The 16,404-nt window shown below is 35.0% G+C and overlaps 1 protein-coding gene across 1 annotated transcript in view; it reads right to left on the reverse strand.

Annotated features, from left to right (window-relative positions):
* Positions 1-16,404, reverse strand: part of Zfyve9 (zinc finger FYVE-type containing 9) — a 193,515-nt gene that overhangs the window by 42,802 nt on the left and 134,309 nt on the right. Inside the window, exons 11-12 of the mRNA XM_076860361.2 lie at positions 2,906-3,130; positions 833-915 (exon numbers count right to left, since the gene is read on the reverse strand). Of these exons, the coding sequence (XP_076716476.2) occupies positions 833-915; positions 2,906-3,130 (308 nt within the window). The remainder of the gene's footprint in view (positions 1-832; positions 916-2,905; positions 3,131-16,404) is intronic.

Raw genomic sequence — 16,404 nt, forward strand, 5'->3', positions numbered from 1 at the left:
CCCCACGAACTGCTTAGTCCAATCAGAGCATGATGGTGGCTAGTAAAAGAGAAGGCCAATGGCTGTTAGTCTGAGGCCACCAACCTATTTGGAGCAAGTTATGTATAAATGTAAACTAGTCAGAATTTAAAAAGGAGTTCTGAAAGGTGAAACAATCACAGGGAGCTTAAAACACTCCAAATATCCTGGACCGACCTTGGTCTGTGTATACATGCAGCAGAAAAAGATATAAAGGGACCCAAGTCAGCCAACATTTTAAAAGAATCAGAACCTATATATATATATATACATATATATATATGTAGAGAGAAATGAGAGAGTCCAGCAAACAAGAAAAGAATGAAGTTTAAATCCCAGTCCATATATAGACCCATCAACAGGGAGTAGAAGCCTTAATGGCTTGAAGTATTTGAGTACAACCTTTGACTAATCCTTGGCTGAATAGTGTATCTCTCTCTCTCTCTCTCTCTCTCTCTCTCTCTCTCTCACACACACACACACACACACACACACACACACAGAGGATACCAGTCTCAAGATGAAAACAAAGTGAAATGCTACATATTTATATACTCCTCCTGTTTTCATAATAATCCTGCAAGGTCACTAATATATTAAGTATGTAATTAGGGGTTGGAATCCTGTACTATTTCACTGTATGTTTTCAAAAGGGTATATATGTTTTGTTCTCCTCTAACATAAAACTTTACCTTCTTTAAGTAGCAGGCACATGACAATCAATAAAATAATAAAACCCTACTCTTCCTTCTCCCATACAAATTCAAGTAAGAAAAAAAAAAAAAAAGAAAGAAAAGAAAAATTCCAAACTTACTGCAAGAAGATTCATGATGGTATGCCCTGTCTCTCCAAACAATGGCTTTCGAAATCTGACACTGAAGAGTGGGCAGGGATAAACTGTGGAAATGAGAAAAGATCAGACTAAGTTAAGTAGTTTAAAATTCTCAGCAAAGAGACACCATGGCTAATACGCTCATTAGAACATATTAAATTTAGGATTCAAAAAGTAGGTAATATAAGAGCAGATAAATCCTAAGGCAGAGGAAATCTTTTAAATAAAACCAAAATAAGCAATTTGCTGCAGCTGTTCCAAAAATGACCCAAAAGATCTTAAGAAGCAATCTTCTTTAAACTGGATTGATATGATCCAGGAAACATCTTTCAATTCCTCTGGGCTCAAGAAGAGTTCACTCTTCCATGCCTCCTAACCAGACCCTCCTTAGGACAGCCAATTACCAGGTGATAATACCAGCTTGCTTATCCCTCAAGCTTTGAGGTTTGATATTCTAGTATAAGTCAAGATACACATGTTGCTTCATCTCATGCAATCCTTATCTTTCATGCTTCATTTAGCTGATTCACGTGATTCCTTCAGATCCATCCAAGAAGTGTTTCTGTCTAACGCCTTCATTCTTGGTCAAGTTAGAGCCCATCCTAAAACTCTCAAAGAACTTAACCTTAGAAACATTTCTATTTTAACACAGTATACCACTGTAATCATGATTCCTATAAATCTTTCTTACAAAGATTCCCAAAAGCCTATAACCAGGTCTTAGCCATTTCAGAATTCCGAGGATTCCTGATACAATGGTATACCTTGATTAAATTCCTACTGAATGAATGAACTAATGAGTGAAAGAATAAAGTTGACTTTCTGAGTATACAGACTGTTTTGTGACATATAAAATAATCTCCAATTTATCAAGCTAGTGTTAACACACAAGGCAAGTATTAAATTATCCAGTTTACAAAAAAGCTGTCAGAGACCTTGAGTGAGAAACTGACAATCAGAAAGCCCCAATGAATGGCCCATAATTACAGAGCTACTGAGTGAGGCAACTGAAAACCTTATTCAAGTGGTCTGATTCTTAGACACTGAGAACTTTTAATTAGGTAAAAATATAAAGATTAAAGTAAAGTTTGAATTTAACCTTTAATGTCTTTTTTTTTTTTTTAAATCACAACTCAGTGCACTGCTACAGCCATGGTCAAAGAACTCTTCTTCTATAGCCCTTACTAATTGAGAATGGCTTCTATACCATAGCTTTCGGCAGCTGTTAGGTTAAAATAAAGTATAATTCATGAGGCTGGAGTTGTGGCTCAGCAGTAGAGTGCTCATCTAGCACGTGCGAGGCCCTGGGTTCAATCCAGGGCAAAATAAAAATAAAAATAAAATAAAGGTACTGCATCCAACTACAACTAAAAATAAAATATATATATATATATACACATACATACATATAATTCATCATAACTATTTAGCAATAAAGTGACAACAAACAGGTTCACCATATACAATAGTTTACCATTAAAAAACTACTTAAGTTCAAAATTAATTTTACTAGAGATGATTGTGTTTTTATCAATAAACCATGAAAACAATAAATTTATTTATTTTAATACTGGGGATTCAACCCAGGGGCATTTTATCACTGAGTTACAGTCCCAGTCCTCTTTTTTTGGAAGGACAGTGGGAATTCAATCCAGGGCCACTTTATCATTGAGCCACACTCCCAGCCCTTCTTATTTTTTATTTTGAGACAGGGTCTCAGTAAGCTGCTTAAGATCTCCCTATGTTGCTGAGGCTGATCTGGAACTTGTGATCCTCCTGTCTCAGCTTCCAGAATCGCTGAGATTACAGGCATGTGCCACACTTGTCAATTTATAAAGTAAAAATAACCACTGACTTCTTCATTTGATATTTTCATTCCTTCCTATTATGCCCTAAATAAGTAGAGAGAGACTAGCCAAATTTAGCTTATTTATTTCGAAATACTATTTCTGCTGAATTGTATCATCAAATTAGAAGGGCTCTGAATAGCTTAAGACTTATTAAATCATCATAACTTGGTTATATGTCTTAGAAGAAAATTTTTTTACTACTTACGTCGATATTCAGCTCCAAGTCTCAACATTAGTCGGATGGGAAACACTTTAGCCCAAGGCGTTTCCCACTTCTGGATAAGAATCCCAAACAAGTAAGGTGGGGTTGGGAGAACTAGGTCTTGCAGTGACTGATAGGTAGATGTCACATATAAAAATCCACCATGTTCTTTACTGCCGAGGAAACTTTGACTGAAGAAGGAATGTCCCAAGTTGCCCACAACATTTCCTAAAACAAAAAGTTAATTATATATTGTTTACAATAAATAGATCTTTTCTCGCTGTTTTTTTGTTTTGTTTTGTTTTTTACAATAATGGAGATTAAAACCTGGGGGCTTTACCACTGAGTCACACCCAAACCCTTTTTTGCTCTTTATTTTAAGACAAGGTCTCACTAAATTGCCCAGGCTGGCCTTGAACTGGTAGCTGGGATTACAGGCATGTTTCACCATGCCTGGCTTATTTATAATAATTACTTTTTATTGTTATATTTTTTAGTACTGGAGATTGAATTCGGGGCCTTCAACCACTGACCCACATCCCTAGCTCTATTTTGTATTTTATTTAGAGACAGGGGTCTATCTCACTGAGTTGCTTAGCACCTTGCTTTTGCTGAGGCTGGCTTTGAACTCACAATCCTCCTGTCTCAGCCTCCTGAGCCATTGCATCCAGCTATAATAATAATTATTACCCCAAACTGGGTCAGACATTACCAAACTCTAATTCCCAATCTTTCACTATAAAAGACTCCTGTGTAAAAAATTGGTTGTTAAATCAATGGCATTTATTAAATATAAAAATGTTATCCAATTTTATCAGGGCTTCATGCTGGTGAGCAGGAAATACTTCATATGATCACAGGGTAAAAGGTGGTCTAGTTAAAATCCAAAAATATTGTTGTTAAACTGTATAACTTTACTGTGTGAGATACTTTAGAGGTCTCAGGATAACAATTATTGGCTCAAAGGTCATAAAAAACTAATTCAGATTAGGTGCCTGCTCTCTCAAAGTTTATATCTCACTGGGTAAATAAAATCAACTCATGAATGTAATAAACTGTCTACAGTAAGTGCAGTTATGAGACATTAGGGAAGAAGAGGATTTATGGAGAAGGTAGTACCACAGATAGGATCTTTTCTTTGTAATTTTGATTGAGACAAATATGAAACATAGATGTACGACTTAAAAATTATTAAAACCCATAAGAGGCAGTTTTCTCTCTTTTAAATACAAGTGCTATTTATTAAGCACTTTTTAATAGGTTTGCAAGTAAAACAGTAACAAGTATATCAGTCCTTCATTAAGGGAACATTTTCCTCAGTTTAGAATTACAAAGAGACCAGGCCCAGAAGTGCATGCCTGTAATCCCAGTGGCTGTGGCAGGAAGATCATGAGTTCAAAGCCAACCACAGCAATTTAGCAAAGTCCTAAGCAACTTAGCAAGATTCTGTCTCAAAATAAAAAAATATAAAGGGTTGGGGATGTGGCTCAGTGGTTGAGCACCTCTGGGTTAGATCCCTGGTACCAAAAAAAAAAAAAAAATTACAGAGAGCTGTTCAATAGTGGAAGAACAGATATGTTCACTAGATAGGTACAATCTTCTTTTGAAAGTTCTTAAAACAAAAACAGAAGAAATCCCCATCAGAGAAGTTAATGTTGCTTTAAAAGAAAACTAGAGTTTATATCTATAGACTCAGACTCATGTTGTGAAGTGGGAATGTTTGTTGATGGTAGGATCCAAAGTAAAGGGAACACCTCCCTATAAAATTCAGAGAAGCTCTTTGGTATACACTATGCTGCCCTGATCATTAACACTTAAATTTTACATTTGAAATAGGACTTTTAAGAATACAGGGGTAGGAGCTGGAATTGTGACTCAATGGTAAAGCACTTGCCTTGCACATTTGGGGCCCTAGGTTCGATCCTCAGTACCACATAAAAAAATAAATAAAAACAAAATAAAGACATTGTGTTCATCTATAACTAAAAAAAGGGAAAAAAAAGAATACAGGGGTAATATTCTTGCCCAAGCATTAGCCAACTCTGGCTGTACAATTAAGCTGCTGGGCCATATCTATTAAAAAAAAAATCCCCATATAAAAGAAACAGTATAGGATTTTGAAGGGAAAAAAAACTGATTTCAGAGTCACAGAAATATGTGATTGAGTTTGAACATTCACTACTGTAGAATTGAGGGAAGTTAGTTCTGGGAGCACCAACATCTGTGTAGAAATGTGGGAAATTATATTAAATTTCAGACTTCTTGTGAAAAATAAATTATAGAATATATATAAAATACCTAACAGCATAAGCCATACAATGTGTTCTCAAAAAATTTTTAACTATCATTGTTCTAATGCAAATATATACATAACAATAGCCAAATCTTACAGGATTTCTTTTTCTTTACCAAAAATTGTAGAGCAATATTTGTATAAATTTTCATTTTTTCTGGCGCCCACTACAGAATTGGGGATACAGTGGCAGGAACTTTTGGGAGATCAGATCCCCAAATACACCACTGCCTTTTTACTCCCCGCCCCAATCCTATAATTCTAAGATACCATAAAAGATACTTTATACAAATGCAAAATTCAAAAAACAGACAATTAGAGAGGAGGAAAAACCTTACTCAGGTTTGGCAGGGGAGGAGGAAAATGGGAGATAAGAGATGGAAGATTTTTTCCCCCTCCACAATGGAAGGTGCATGATAACATTCCTTTAAAGGTCTAGTGATGGCATGCTATGGTTTCAAGATATCCCCCAAAAAACATGTTGGAAATTTAATTCGCAACATAACAGTGTTGGGAGGTGGAGCCTAATGAGATTAGGTCATGATGGCAGAGTGAATGGATTTATCATGGTATTATTATGGGAGTGGATTTATTTAAAAAGGACATTTTGGGGCGGGGTTGTTGTTCAGCAGTAGATCGCTTGCCTCGCACGTGTAAGGCACTGGGTTCGATCCTCAGCACCACCAAAAAATAAAATAAACAAAATAAAAAGGAAATTTGACCCTTTCTTGCTCTTTTGCCCCATCTTTGCCCTTCCACTGCCGTGGAATGACACAGTAAGAATGTTCTTGCCAAATGCCAACCAGTTGACCATTAATTTTTCAGTCTCCAGAATGTAAGAAATAAACTTCTGTTCATTATAATAACTCTAGTCTGTGGTATTCTGTTAAAACAGCATAAAACAGAGTAGGACATAACATACAATTTATGGTTCACAAAGACTGTTCTAGTGAATATACCTCAGAGGTAAAAAGTATGTTGCCTGGTACTCAAGGCATTCATTCATTATTCCTTTGGGATTCCCCTATTAGAGCCTAGAATCTATTACTAGTTATTTTTCCACACATTCTTATTTCCTTTCCTTTCCTTTCTGCCATTATCACTTAACATCCTCTTCATTCCATCATACATTCTTCACTACATCCCTTCCCATTATCAAATACATCTTTCATCCTTTAAGTTTTTATTTTTTTAATGTGGATCTCCACTGTCAATCTTAATGAATGATTTCAACTATCATTAACTATTTCATACATAAAAAGTAAAATTCCAGAGTTGTAGATAATAGCAAAAATAAAATTCTGAGTATAAAAATTTGATAAGAAAAAAATAAAAAATTTCATTAAAAGATAATCCAGAGCTATGAACTCAAAAAGTCTGTTATTATTAATTTGTATCAGTATTTCACTGTAAGAACATTCAATACAATGGACCCAATGAACTAATTTATGGAGATATATATTTCTATTGCTCTCTACATATCCCATGCCAAAAGACGTCAACAAATTTAGTTTAAAGGTGTTAACTGGTCTATAATTGGACAACATCTCATTCTAGAAAACAGAATGAGTATTCAATCAATAATTTTCAAAGCAATCAGGAGGTTTACTTTACCAATGAAGAAACTGTAGCTCAGTAGTAGAGATGGAGAGACTCCAATGGAATATTACTCAGCCATAAGGAAGAATAAAATGATGGCATTTGCCAGTAAATGGATGGAACTGGAGACTATCATGCTAAGTGAAATAAGTCAATCCCAAAAACCCAAAGGCAAAATGTTCTCTCTGATATGAGGAAGCTAACATACAAAAAAGGTGGGGAAGGGAAGAATAGATATTCATTGGATTAGACAAAAGGGAATGAAGGGAATGGAGGCAAGATGGGTACAGGAAAGAGTAGAACAAATCAGATATAACTTTCCTATGTTCATATATGAATACATGGACCAGTGTTAACTCCACATCATGTACAACCATAAAAATGGGAAGTTATTCTCCATGTATGTATAATATGTCAAAACACATTCTACTGTCATGTATTAAGAAAAAAAGGGATGAGTGATTCTCAAAATACACACGGTAAAAAATATGGTAAAGTAAAATCTGGAAAGATTATCTTTCAAACTCCTAGTATTTCCATGAATCACACTATATTTTCCAAAAAATTAGTGTAATTTGAAATTTTCCATCTTAAAATTGTAGCTTAAACTTTATTTTTCAAATGCTTACTAGTAGCTCTTTAAATTCAGTTCAAATATAACTTACATACCTATGTGACAACAGCTTGCTTTTGTTTCAAAACACTGATAAATCCTCACATCAACTCAAATGGAACAATTTCCAAGCATATGATTCATTTATTTTAAGAAATACTAACAATTCTAAACATTAACATAATTAAAACACAAGCCATCAACAGAATTTAGATAAGCTGGGCACAGTAGTACACACTTATAATCCCAGCTACTCAGGAAGCTGAGGCAGGAGGATCACAAGTTGTTTGGGCAACTTAGGGAGGCCCTGTCTCAAAGTTAAAATAAAAAGGTCAAGGGATACACCTCAGTGGTATACCACTTGCCTAGCATACACAACGCTCTAGGTTCAAGTCTCAGGATTACAAAAAATATATATATATATTTTTAGACAGTTACTTAGAATTCCTGCAAGGCAATAAACTGCAGTTAAGAAGGAACACATTATAAAAGATTTCAGTTTAGAGCATCTGTGATTCACCCTGAATTTCAAAAAGCTGGAGAGGCACTATATTACTTCTTTTTTTTTTTTAAAGAGAGAGAGAGAGAGAGAGAGAGAGAGAATTTTATTAATATTTATTTTTTAGTTATCGGCAGACACAACATCTTTGTTTGTATGTGGTGCTAAGGATCGAACACCGGCCGCACGCATGCCAGATGAGCGCGTTACCGCTTGAGCCACATCCCCAGCCCCAGCCCACTATATTACTTCTTATGGCTCTAAAAAGATTTAGAAAAGATATAGCCGAATTCAAATATGAATTCAGACACTTTTCATCTAAGTGCATAATCATCAACGAGTTACTTTTGACTTCAATGCCTTTCAGATTCCTCTTATATAAAATGAAAACAGTAACAGTATAAATATCACAGAATTGTTAAGAAATAAAACAGTAAATATAAAGCCATGAATATATTGCCTAGCATAAACTAATCACTCAATAAATGTTAGGCATTATTATTTTTTCTTTTGGGGGTGGGCTACTAGGAATTGAAACCATGACCTCACAATGCTAGACATGTGCTCTATCACTGAGTTATACCTACCAATCCAACACTGGCTTTTGATAAAGCCATATAAAAATGATACTTAAAAATCGCCTGGGTTAACTGTTGTCCACAGGTTAAAACTAAAGACAAAGAACACTTTAGAATGAAAGTGCATGTTTAAAAAAAAAGAGAGAGATAAGAGGAAAAACTATCTTTCAAAGATCTAAAGTTGTAAAAAATTTCCCAAGTTATCTACTCAAGTGGCCTACTTAAGTGAGCCATGGCATTTCTTTCTTTCTCAGGGGATCACAGATACTGAGCCTCAGAAACAGACTAATGTGAATGGTATGTTTCCAAGTCTCCAAGTCACAGTACAAACAAGAAGTCAGGAATAGGTGGTTTCCAAGTCTCTAAGTCACAGTACAAACAAGAAGTCAGGAACCACACGGTGGTTTATGCCTATTATACCAGCAACTCGGGAGGTCGAGGCAGAAAGATCACAAATTTGAGGTCAGCCCAGACAACTTAGCAAAATCCCAGTCCCCAAATAAAAAATAAAAAGGGCTGGGGATGTAGCTCAGTGGTAGAGTATTCCTAGGTTCAACACCTAGTATCACTTTTAAAAAGCCAGGAATAATAAGTACAGTATTTTTATTCACATAAGTGTTCTCTCAGGATACCTTTCCATCTTGATGCTTTTCTCCAAAGAACAAAAAAATGTTTCTTAGTGACATCATGCCAACTCATTAATTCTTTCAACCCATAGTTTTTAATTAATCTCTCTAATATACCAGACTGTCTGTTTTAGGAATGGGTACAGAGTTGACCCAGACAGATAAAAATCTTGCCTTTATAGAGTTTACAATCTATGGAGAGAGACAAATCATTTCAGTAAGTATAACTAGAGACAAATGCTTTGAAGAAAATAAAATAATATAACAGATTGATAGGGCTAGGGAAAGGAGACTTCTTTAGTTGAGAGAGTCAGGAAAAATCTCTGAACAGAAAACATTTAAGAACAGACTAAAACAAAGACAAAATGAGCCAATAAAGATCTGAAAGAGCATTCCAGTTCATGGAAACAGTAGTGCAGAAGCTGTGAAAGGGAAATTAGTTTGATGGGCTCAAAGGTCACAAAAATTATCAATGTAGCTAAAGCAAATTAAGGGGTAGTATTAGATAATGTCAGAAATCTTTAGGGGCTAGATCATATTGGACCACAAGGAATTGGAGTTTCTTCTAACTTGCAGTGGGAAGCCCACCAAAAGGTTTAAGGCAGCTTCAGTTGTGTTTTCACACCTATCACTGTGTCATTGTGCTACATAAATGTGCTCTCAATTTCCCGGGATTAAATCTAGTAATGTCTCAGGAATAGCTGAGGGAAGATAAACATGTCTGCAAATGTAGAACTGCAAATGGTTGAGAAGGAACAAAAAGCAGTATTCAAATATAAAAGAATTTAACTTGCAAGGTTGAGAACATACATAGTCTATGTTTATAATTAAAATTCTCTTCTTGCTTTATTCTAAAATTAAATCTCAAAGTTGAAAATTAACAACTGTAAATCTTATCAAGCTCATGTAAATATAAATCAATATTCTCCTGAATTAATAGCTTTTTTGAAGAGAAACATTAAAATTGGTTAATTTAGGCTAAGGCATACAGAACTGAAGGATATACTTCAGGATCAGTAGAGAAGGGCAAAGAGTCAAGTTATACAAAAGAGCAGTTAGATATGGATGGCTGATTTCAGAGGCTCCAATATTAAAAGGAGTTCCAAAGGAAGACAGTGGAAGGATAAAAGAGAAGTAATATCAAAGATTCAATAACCAAGGATTTTCCAAAGAAACAACAAAATGTATTATCACATTAAAAGTATACTTTGAGTCCTCAGCAGTAAAAATAAAAAACAAAATCATGTATGTGGCAGACACTAGACCAATGGAATAGAACAGAGTCCCAAAACAGACTGATTCATATAAGATCAATTAATATTCAGAAACAGTTTCAAGGTAATTCAATAGTGAAGAACATAGTCTTTTTAACAAATGATGCTGGAACAACTAGATAGACAGTTAAAAAAAAAAAAGAACTTAAAGCTTTATCTCATTTATTACACAAAAATTAACTCAAGGGTTGGGGATATAGCTTAGTGGAAGAGTGCTTACCTAGCACCCATATAGCTCTGGATTCCATCTCCAGGACTTAATTTAAAAAAACAAAAAGTTTAATTCAAAATGGATCACAGATCTAAAAACTTATAGAAAATAATATAAAAGAAAATGCTAGGACTTTAGGTTAAGGCAAACATTCTTAGAAAACTAAGTATAGCTGAGCGTGTTGGTACATGCCTATAATCCCAATGACTCAGGAGGCTGAGGGGAGAAGTTAGCAGTTTCAAGGCCAGTTCAGCAACTTGATTAGGCCCAAAGTAACTTAGCAAGACTATCTCAAAAACAAAAAGGACTGGGGATATAGGTTAATGGTAAAGTGCTCTGGGTTCAATCCCCAATGCCACAAAAGAAAAACAGAAAACTAAAGTTACACCATAGAAGAAAGACTGATACACTGGACCTTGTCAAGATTCAGAATTCTGCTCTATGAAAAACAGGAAAATGAAAAGACAAGCCATGGCATAGAAAAACAATATTTGCAAAACAGTATATGAGGGCTGGTGTTGTGGCTTAGTGGTAGAGCACTTGCCTGCCTCATGTGAGGCACTACATAAAAATAAATAAAATAAAATAAAGATATTGTGTCCATCTACAACTAAAAATATATTTTTAAAAGCAGTATATGACATAGGAGTTGTATCCAAAATTTATTAAGTACAAAAAACAAGAAAACAACAAAAAACTAGTTTGTTTTCTCAGCACCACATAAAAATAAATAAATAAAATAAAGATATTGTGCCCATCTACAACTAAAAATATATTTTAAAAAACAGCATATGATATAGGAGTTGTATCCAAAATTTAAATACAAGACTTAAGAAAACAATTTAGTTTTTATATGGGCAAAAGAAGAGATATAGATGGTGTTATGATTTGGATATGGACATAGTTTTTGTGTCCCCCAAGAGTCCATCTATTGGGAGGTTGGTTCCTAGGGTGGAAGTACTTAGAGCTGGCATGGAATCTTTATGATCACTGGAGGTCCTGACCTCAGAAAGATGAAGGTAGTTCTCTGAGAGGGTTGTCATAAAAGGACCAAGTCCCACCCAGCACTCTCTGTTTCTTGACTAAAGATGTGACCAATTGCTGATACTGGCTCCTACCACCATCTTTGCTATCTGTCACAGTGCCCTCATCAAAACTGAGCCCATGTGGGCCTCATGCTCCAACACGGTGAGCTAAACAAACCTTGTTTCATTCTTAAGTAGCCTGTATTTCATCACCATGATAAAACACAATGACGTGACTAATATAAGATGATAAATAAATAAATGAAAAGTTGCTCAATATCATTGGTCAGTAGGGCAATTCAAATTAAAATCACAATGAGATACAATGAAAAGCAAAAATAAACAAACAAATAACAAAAGAGTGTGTATGTTAGCTTTTCACTGTTGGAACCAAAATACTTGACAAGAATAACTTATAGAAAGAAAAGCTTAGTTGGAGCTCATGATTTCAGAGGTGGGAGTCCACAGATGACTCCCTTGTGCTGCACTCCAGGAGAAGCAGAACATCATGGCCAAAAGGCATGGCAGAGGAAAGTTGCTTACCTTGTGGCATCCAGGAAACAGAGGGAGTGGAGGAAAGGAGCCGTAGGAACGAAAAGCCTTTCAAGGGCACACCCCCCTACATACCTCCTCAAGTTATGCCCCATTTGCCTACAAGTACCAGCAGATTTGTCCATTCAAACTAGGATAGAATGATTACGTCACAGCTCTAACATTCTAGTCTTTTCACTCCTGAACATTCTTGCATTAACACAAGAGCTTTTGGGGAACACCTCATATCCAAACCATAACATTCTGCCCTAAGCTCCAAAAGTTCATGTCCATCCCACAATGAAAAATGCATGTAATCCATCTCTAAGAGTCCAATAGCCTTAACAGTTCCAACACTGCCCAAAATTCTAAGTCCAGAGTCTCCTCTTAGACTCAAGGCAAACTCTTGGCTTTGAGTTTCTGTAAAAACTAAAAGCAAGTTACATACATTCAATATACAAAGGCATAAAGTAAACATTCCCATTCCAAAAGGGAGGAATAGGGGCACAGAAAGAAGGGTAGAACCAAAATAAGACCAAAACCCAGCTGGTCAAACAGGTCCTGTAACTCCTTGTATGCCATCTAGGACACATGGTGATGATACATTCTCTCTATAGGGCTTGGGCAGCCCTGTCCCTTTGGCCTTGCTGGTTGCAAGTACAGAGGCTATCTTTTAGCCTGGCTCTCTCAGCAGCCAGTGGTTATTCTCAGCAGACAGTCAACATTACTGGAATCTCTTAATTTCTGGAGCTTCCATTCCAGCATCATCCTATGGTATAAGGTAGAAGGAACTGGAGACAACAAGAGGGGACAAACTTTTATAAAGGTACCAATCCCACCCATAATCATACCTTTTAAAGAGTCTATCTCTCTATACTATTACAATGGTAATTGAACTTCGACATGAGTTTTGGGGAGGATAAACAATCAAACCCTAGATAGACCAATTTTTAAAAATACAGTATTAAAGGAATTTAGAAGAAGAAGAAGTTGCTTCCATCGGGGAGGCTCATCATTTTTAGAGAAGTGTACTTTGAGACCTAAGAAAACAAACAGGATTCAGATAGTTGGGTGTAAGGCAATTGTATGGTAAAGGAATACTATAATTATGGATAAGAAAGTAAAAATCTACCAGAGTTTATAAAAAACAAGAAATGTTTAGTTTGGCTACAATGTAATAAGCATGAGGAAACAACTAGTGGGAAATGAGACTGGAAATATAGGGGTTTATTCAAAAGGAAACATGAAGTCAAAAAAATATTTTGAATGAGAGGGGAAAAAGAGATTAACTCTAGAAAAAATAAATGGTACATACTAATCTCATTTCATTCAAATCAATGTTCTGAATATTTGTGTGCAAAACCAAAACAATAACATACACATACACACGTACAAAACACAGAGGAAAGGAGGTGATATGGGGAGAAACAAAGTAGAATCTACAATCTCCCATGGCACTAAAATATCCAGGGGCATTATGAAACTCTCAGAATGCAATCTCTCACAAGCAACTATTTTTTGTCTCATACAGAAAGCATGAACAACTATATATGACACTAAGCAAGTATAAATATACACATTTTAATATTCATATATATTATTATTAAATACATAGAATTTAGATTTTTTAATTCATAGGAAATTATAAAGAAAGCTCATTCTAGGACCTTTTAAGTCTTTTTGAGGCATCTCTTAATTTCTAGAGCACAGTAGCCATTAAATTAGTAAGAGTATTCAAGGCTTCCACACTCAGGAGAAATTTGATACAATTTGTCAATTGAATAATGAACTGGGATCATTTTAGAACACCTAAAATATGTTTCACCTTATAAAAAATTATACTGAAACATAGGATATCAAACTACTCTGATTATCTAAACACAGGATTCTTAATAAAACATGCATATATCACAGATGTTATGCACACCTGACTTTATAAAACTTATATACTATTAATACATGCACAAAGGCAATTGAAATAATAAAAAGAACACTGTTTCTGGCAGCTTTATAGTCCTAACTTTGCCACCAACTAGGCCTGTGATTTAGTCAAGATGTTAACACATCTAGGTTTCGTTTTCCTCATCTATAGGAAAAAAAGAGTTTATACTAAATGATCTAAGATACTTTCTAGCCCTGATATTTGATGATCTGTGAAATAATTCCTGTACAAGGAGAGACTCTTATACCTCATGTATGCTTTGAAATATTATTTACATAGTCATACATATATATGTACATGCCTCATCCTACATTATGGAAAATTTCTTAAGATGACTTGGATATATTATAGTCTGATCTCAAACTGTTGTTATTTTACAATCACTTCCAAGTAATTTTTCTCATAAAAATTTTCATATTTTAGGGGATGAGTTGTGGCTCAGTGGTAGAGTGATCTCCTAGCATGCACGAGGCACTGGGTTCGATCCTCAGTATCTCATAAAAATAAAATAAAGATATTAAAAAAATTTTTTTCATATTTTAGTAGTTCAAAATGAACTCTACTAATGTATCTGGACACTTTCCTAAATCAGGAACTCAAGAACTTTAATGCCAAAAAAAAACCCAAATGAGCTAATTTAAAAATGGGCTACAGAGTGCGAAAGATATTTCTCAAAAGAAGACATTCAAATAGCCAATAAGTATATGAAAACAATGTTCAATATCAGTAATCATCAGGGAAATGCAAATAAAAACCACAATGAAACATAATCTTACCCCAGTTAGAATGGCTATCATCAAAGTCAATAACAACAAATGGTGAGGATAAAGAGAAAGAGAAACTCACACTGTTGGTGGGAATGTAAATTAGTATACAGTCATATGGAACACAGTATGAAAAGTCGTTACAAAAATAAAACAGGGGGCTGGGGTTGTGGCTCAGCGGTAGAGCGCTCACCTAGCATGTGCGAGGCCCTGGGTTTGATCCTAAGCACCACATAAAAATAAATCAATAAAGGTATTAAAAAAAAAAACAGAACTACAATGTGATCCTCAACTCCACTACTGTATATAAATCCAAAGGAAATTAAATAATACTATCAAAGAGATATTTGCACTCCCCTGTTTACTGTAGCACTATTCACAATAGCCAAGAAACAGAATCAACCAAGGAGGCTATCAAAAGATAAATGGTGCTCAGTGGCATACACATGTAATCCCAGTGACTCAAGAGGCTGAAGCCAGATTGCCAGTTCAAGACAAGCCTTAGCAACTTAGTGAGGCCCTAAGAAACTAATGAGACCCTCTCTCAAAATATAAAAAGGGTTGGGGATGTAGCTCAGTGATAAAGTGCCTTGGGTTCGATCTCTAGTACCAAAAAAAAAAGGTAAGATAAGGAAAATATGGCATTTATTATAGAAACATGGATAAAACTGGAGGTTATTATGTTAAATTAAATAAGCCAGACACAGAAAAACAAATACCACATGTTCTTACTCATCTGCAGAAACCAAAAATGGATCTAATAGAAGAATGGAGTAAAATAGTAGTCACTAGAGGCTGAAACTGGCAGGGATTGTGAGGGAGGAAAGAAGTTAGATAAAGGGCATGAAAGCACAGTAAGATAGGACAAATTAGTTCTGATTTTCTATAGCACAATAGGGTTAACTTCTGGTTACAACAATCTATGATATATTTTAAATTAACTAGCAGAGTATAAAAGGTCCCAACATATAGAATGATTAATGTCTTTGGAGATGCAAGTACTTATTATTACCCTGATTTGATACATATTACACACACACACACACACACACACATATACACACACAAACACACACATACACACTATATATATATATATATACACACACACACACACATATATATATATATATATATATATATATATATATATATATATATAATTATTATACCATACCCCATAAAAATTTACAATTATTATGTCTCAAAAATGCATAATATTCATCCATAAATGCATAACTAATTCATATCATAAGTCACATCCTTTCCTTACAGGTATCTCTCAGGACTCCACTCACAGCCCTAATTTCTCCACATTGGCCTATCTCATACACAACATTTATTTCAACTATCACATGAAAGCTGCATCTTCCAAATTTGTATAGTAGCCTAGATCAATCTTCTATATCAATATCCATATATCTTCCATTTACATATTTCACCTGACATCATCAAATGCAACAAACTGAACTAAGAACTTATCTTTTTCTCCTCTGCCACATGTGTTCCTGTTCCATTCACCATCTCAACAAAGAAGACCAACTTAC

The sequence above is a fragment of the Callospermophilus lateralis genome, chromosome 7 (assembly GCF_048772815.1).
Source record: "Callospermophilus lateralis isolate mCalLat2 chromosome 7, mCalLat2.hap1, whole genome shotgun sequence".
NCBI classification, from domain to species: domain Eukaryota; kingdom Metazoa; phylum Chordata; class Mammalia; order Rodentia; family Sciuridae; genus Callospermophilus; species Callospermophilus lateralis.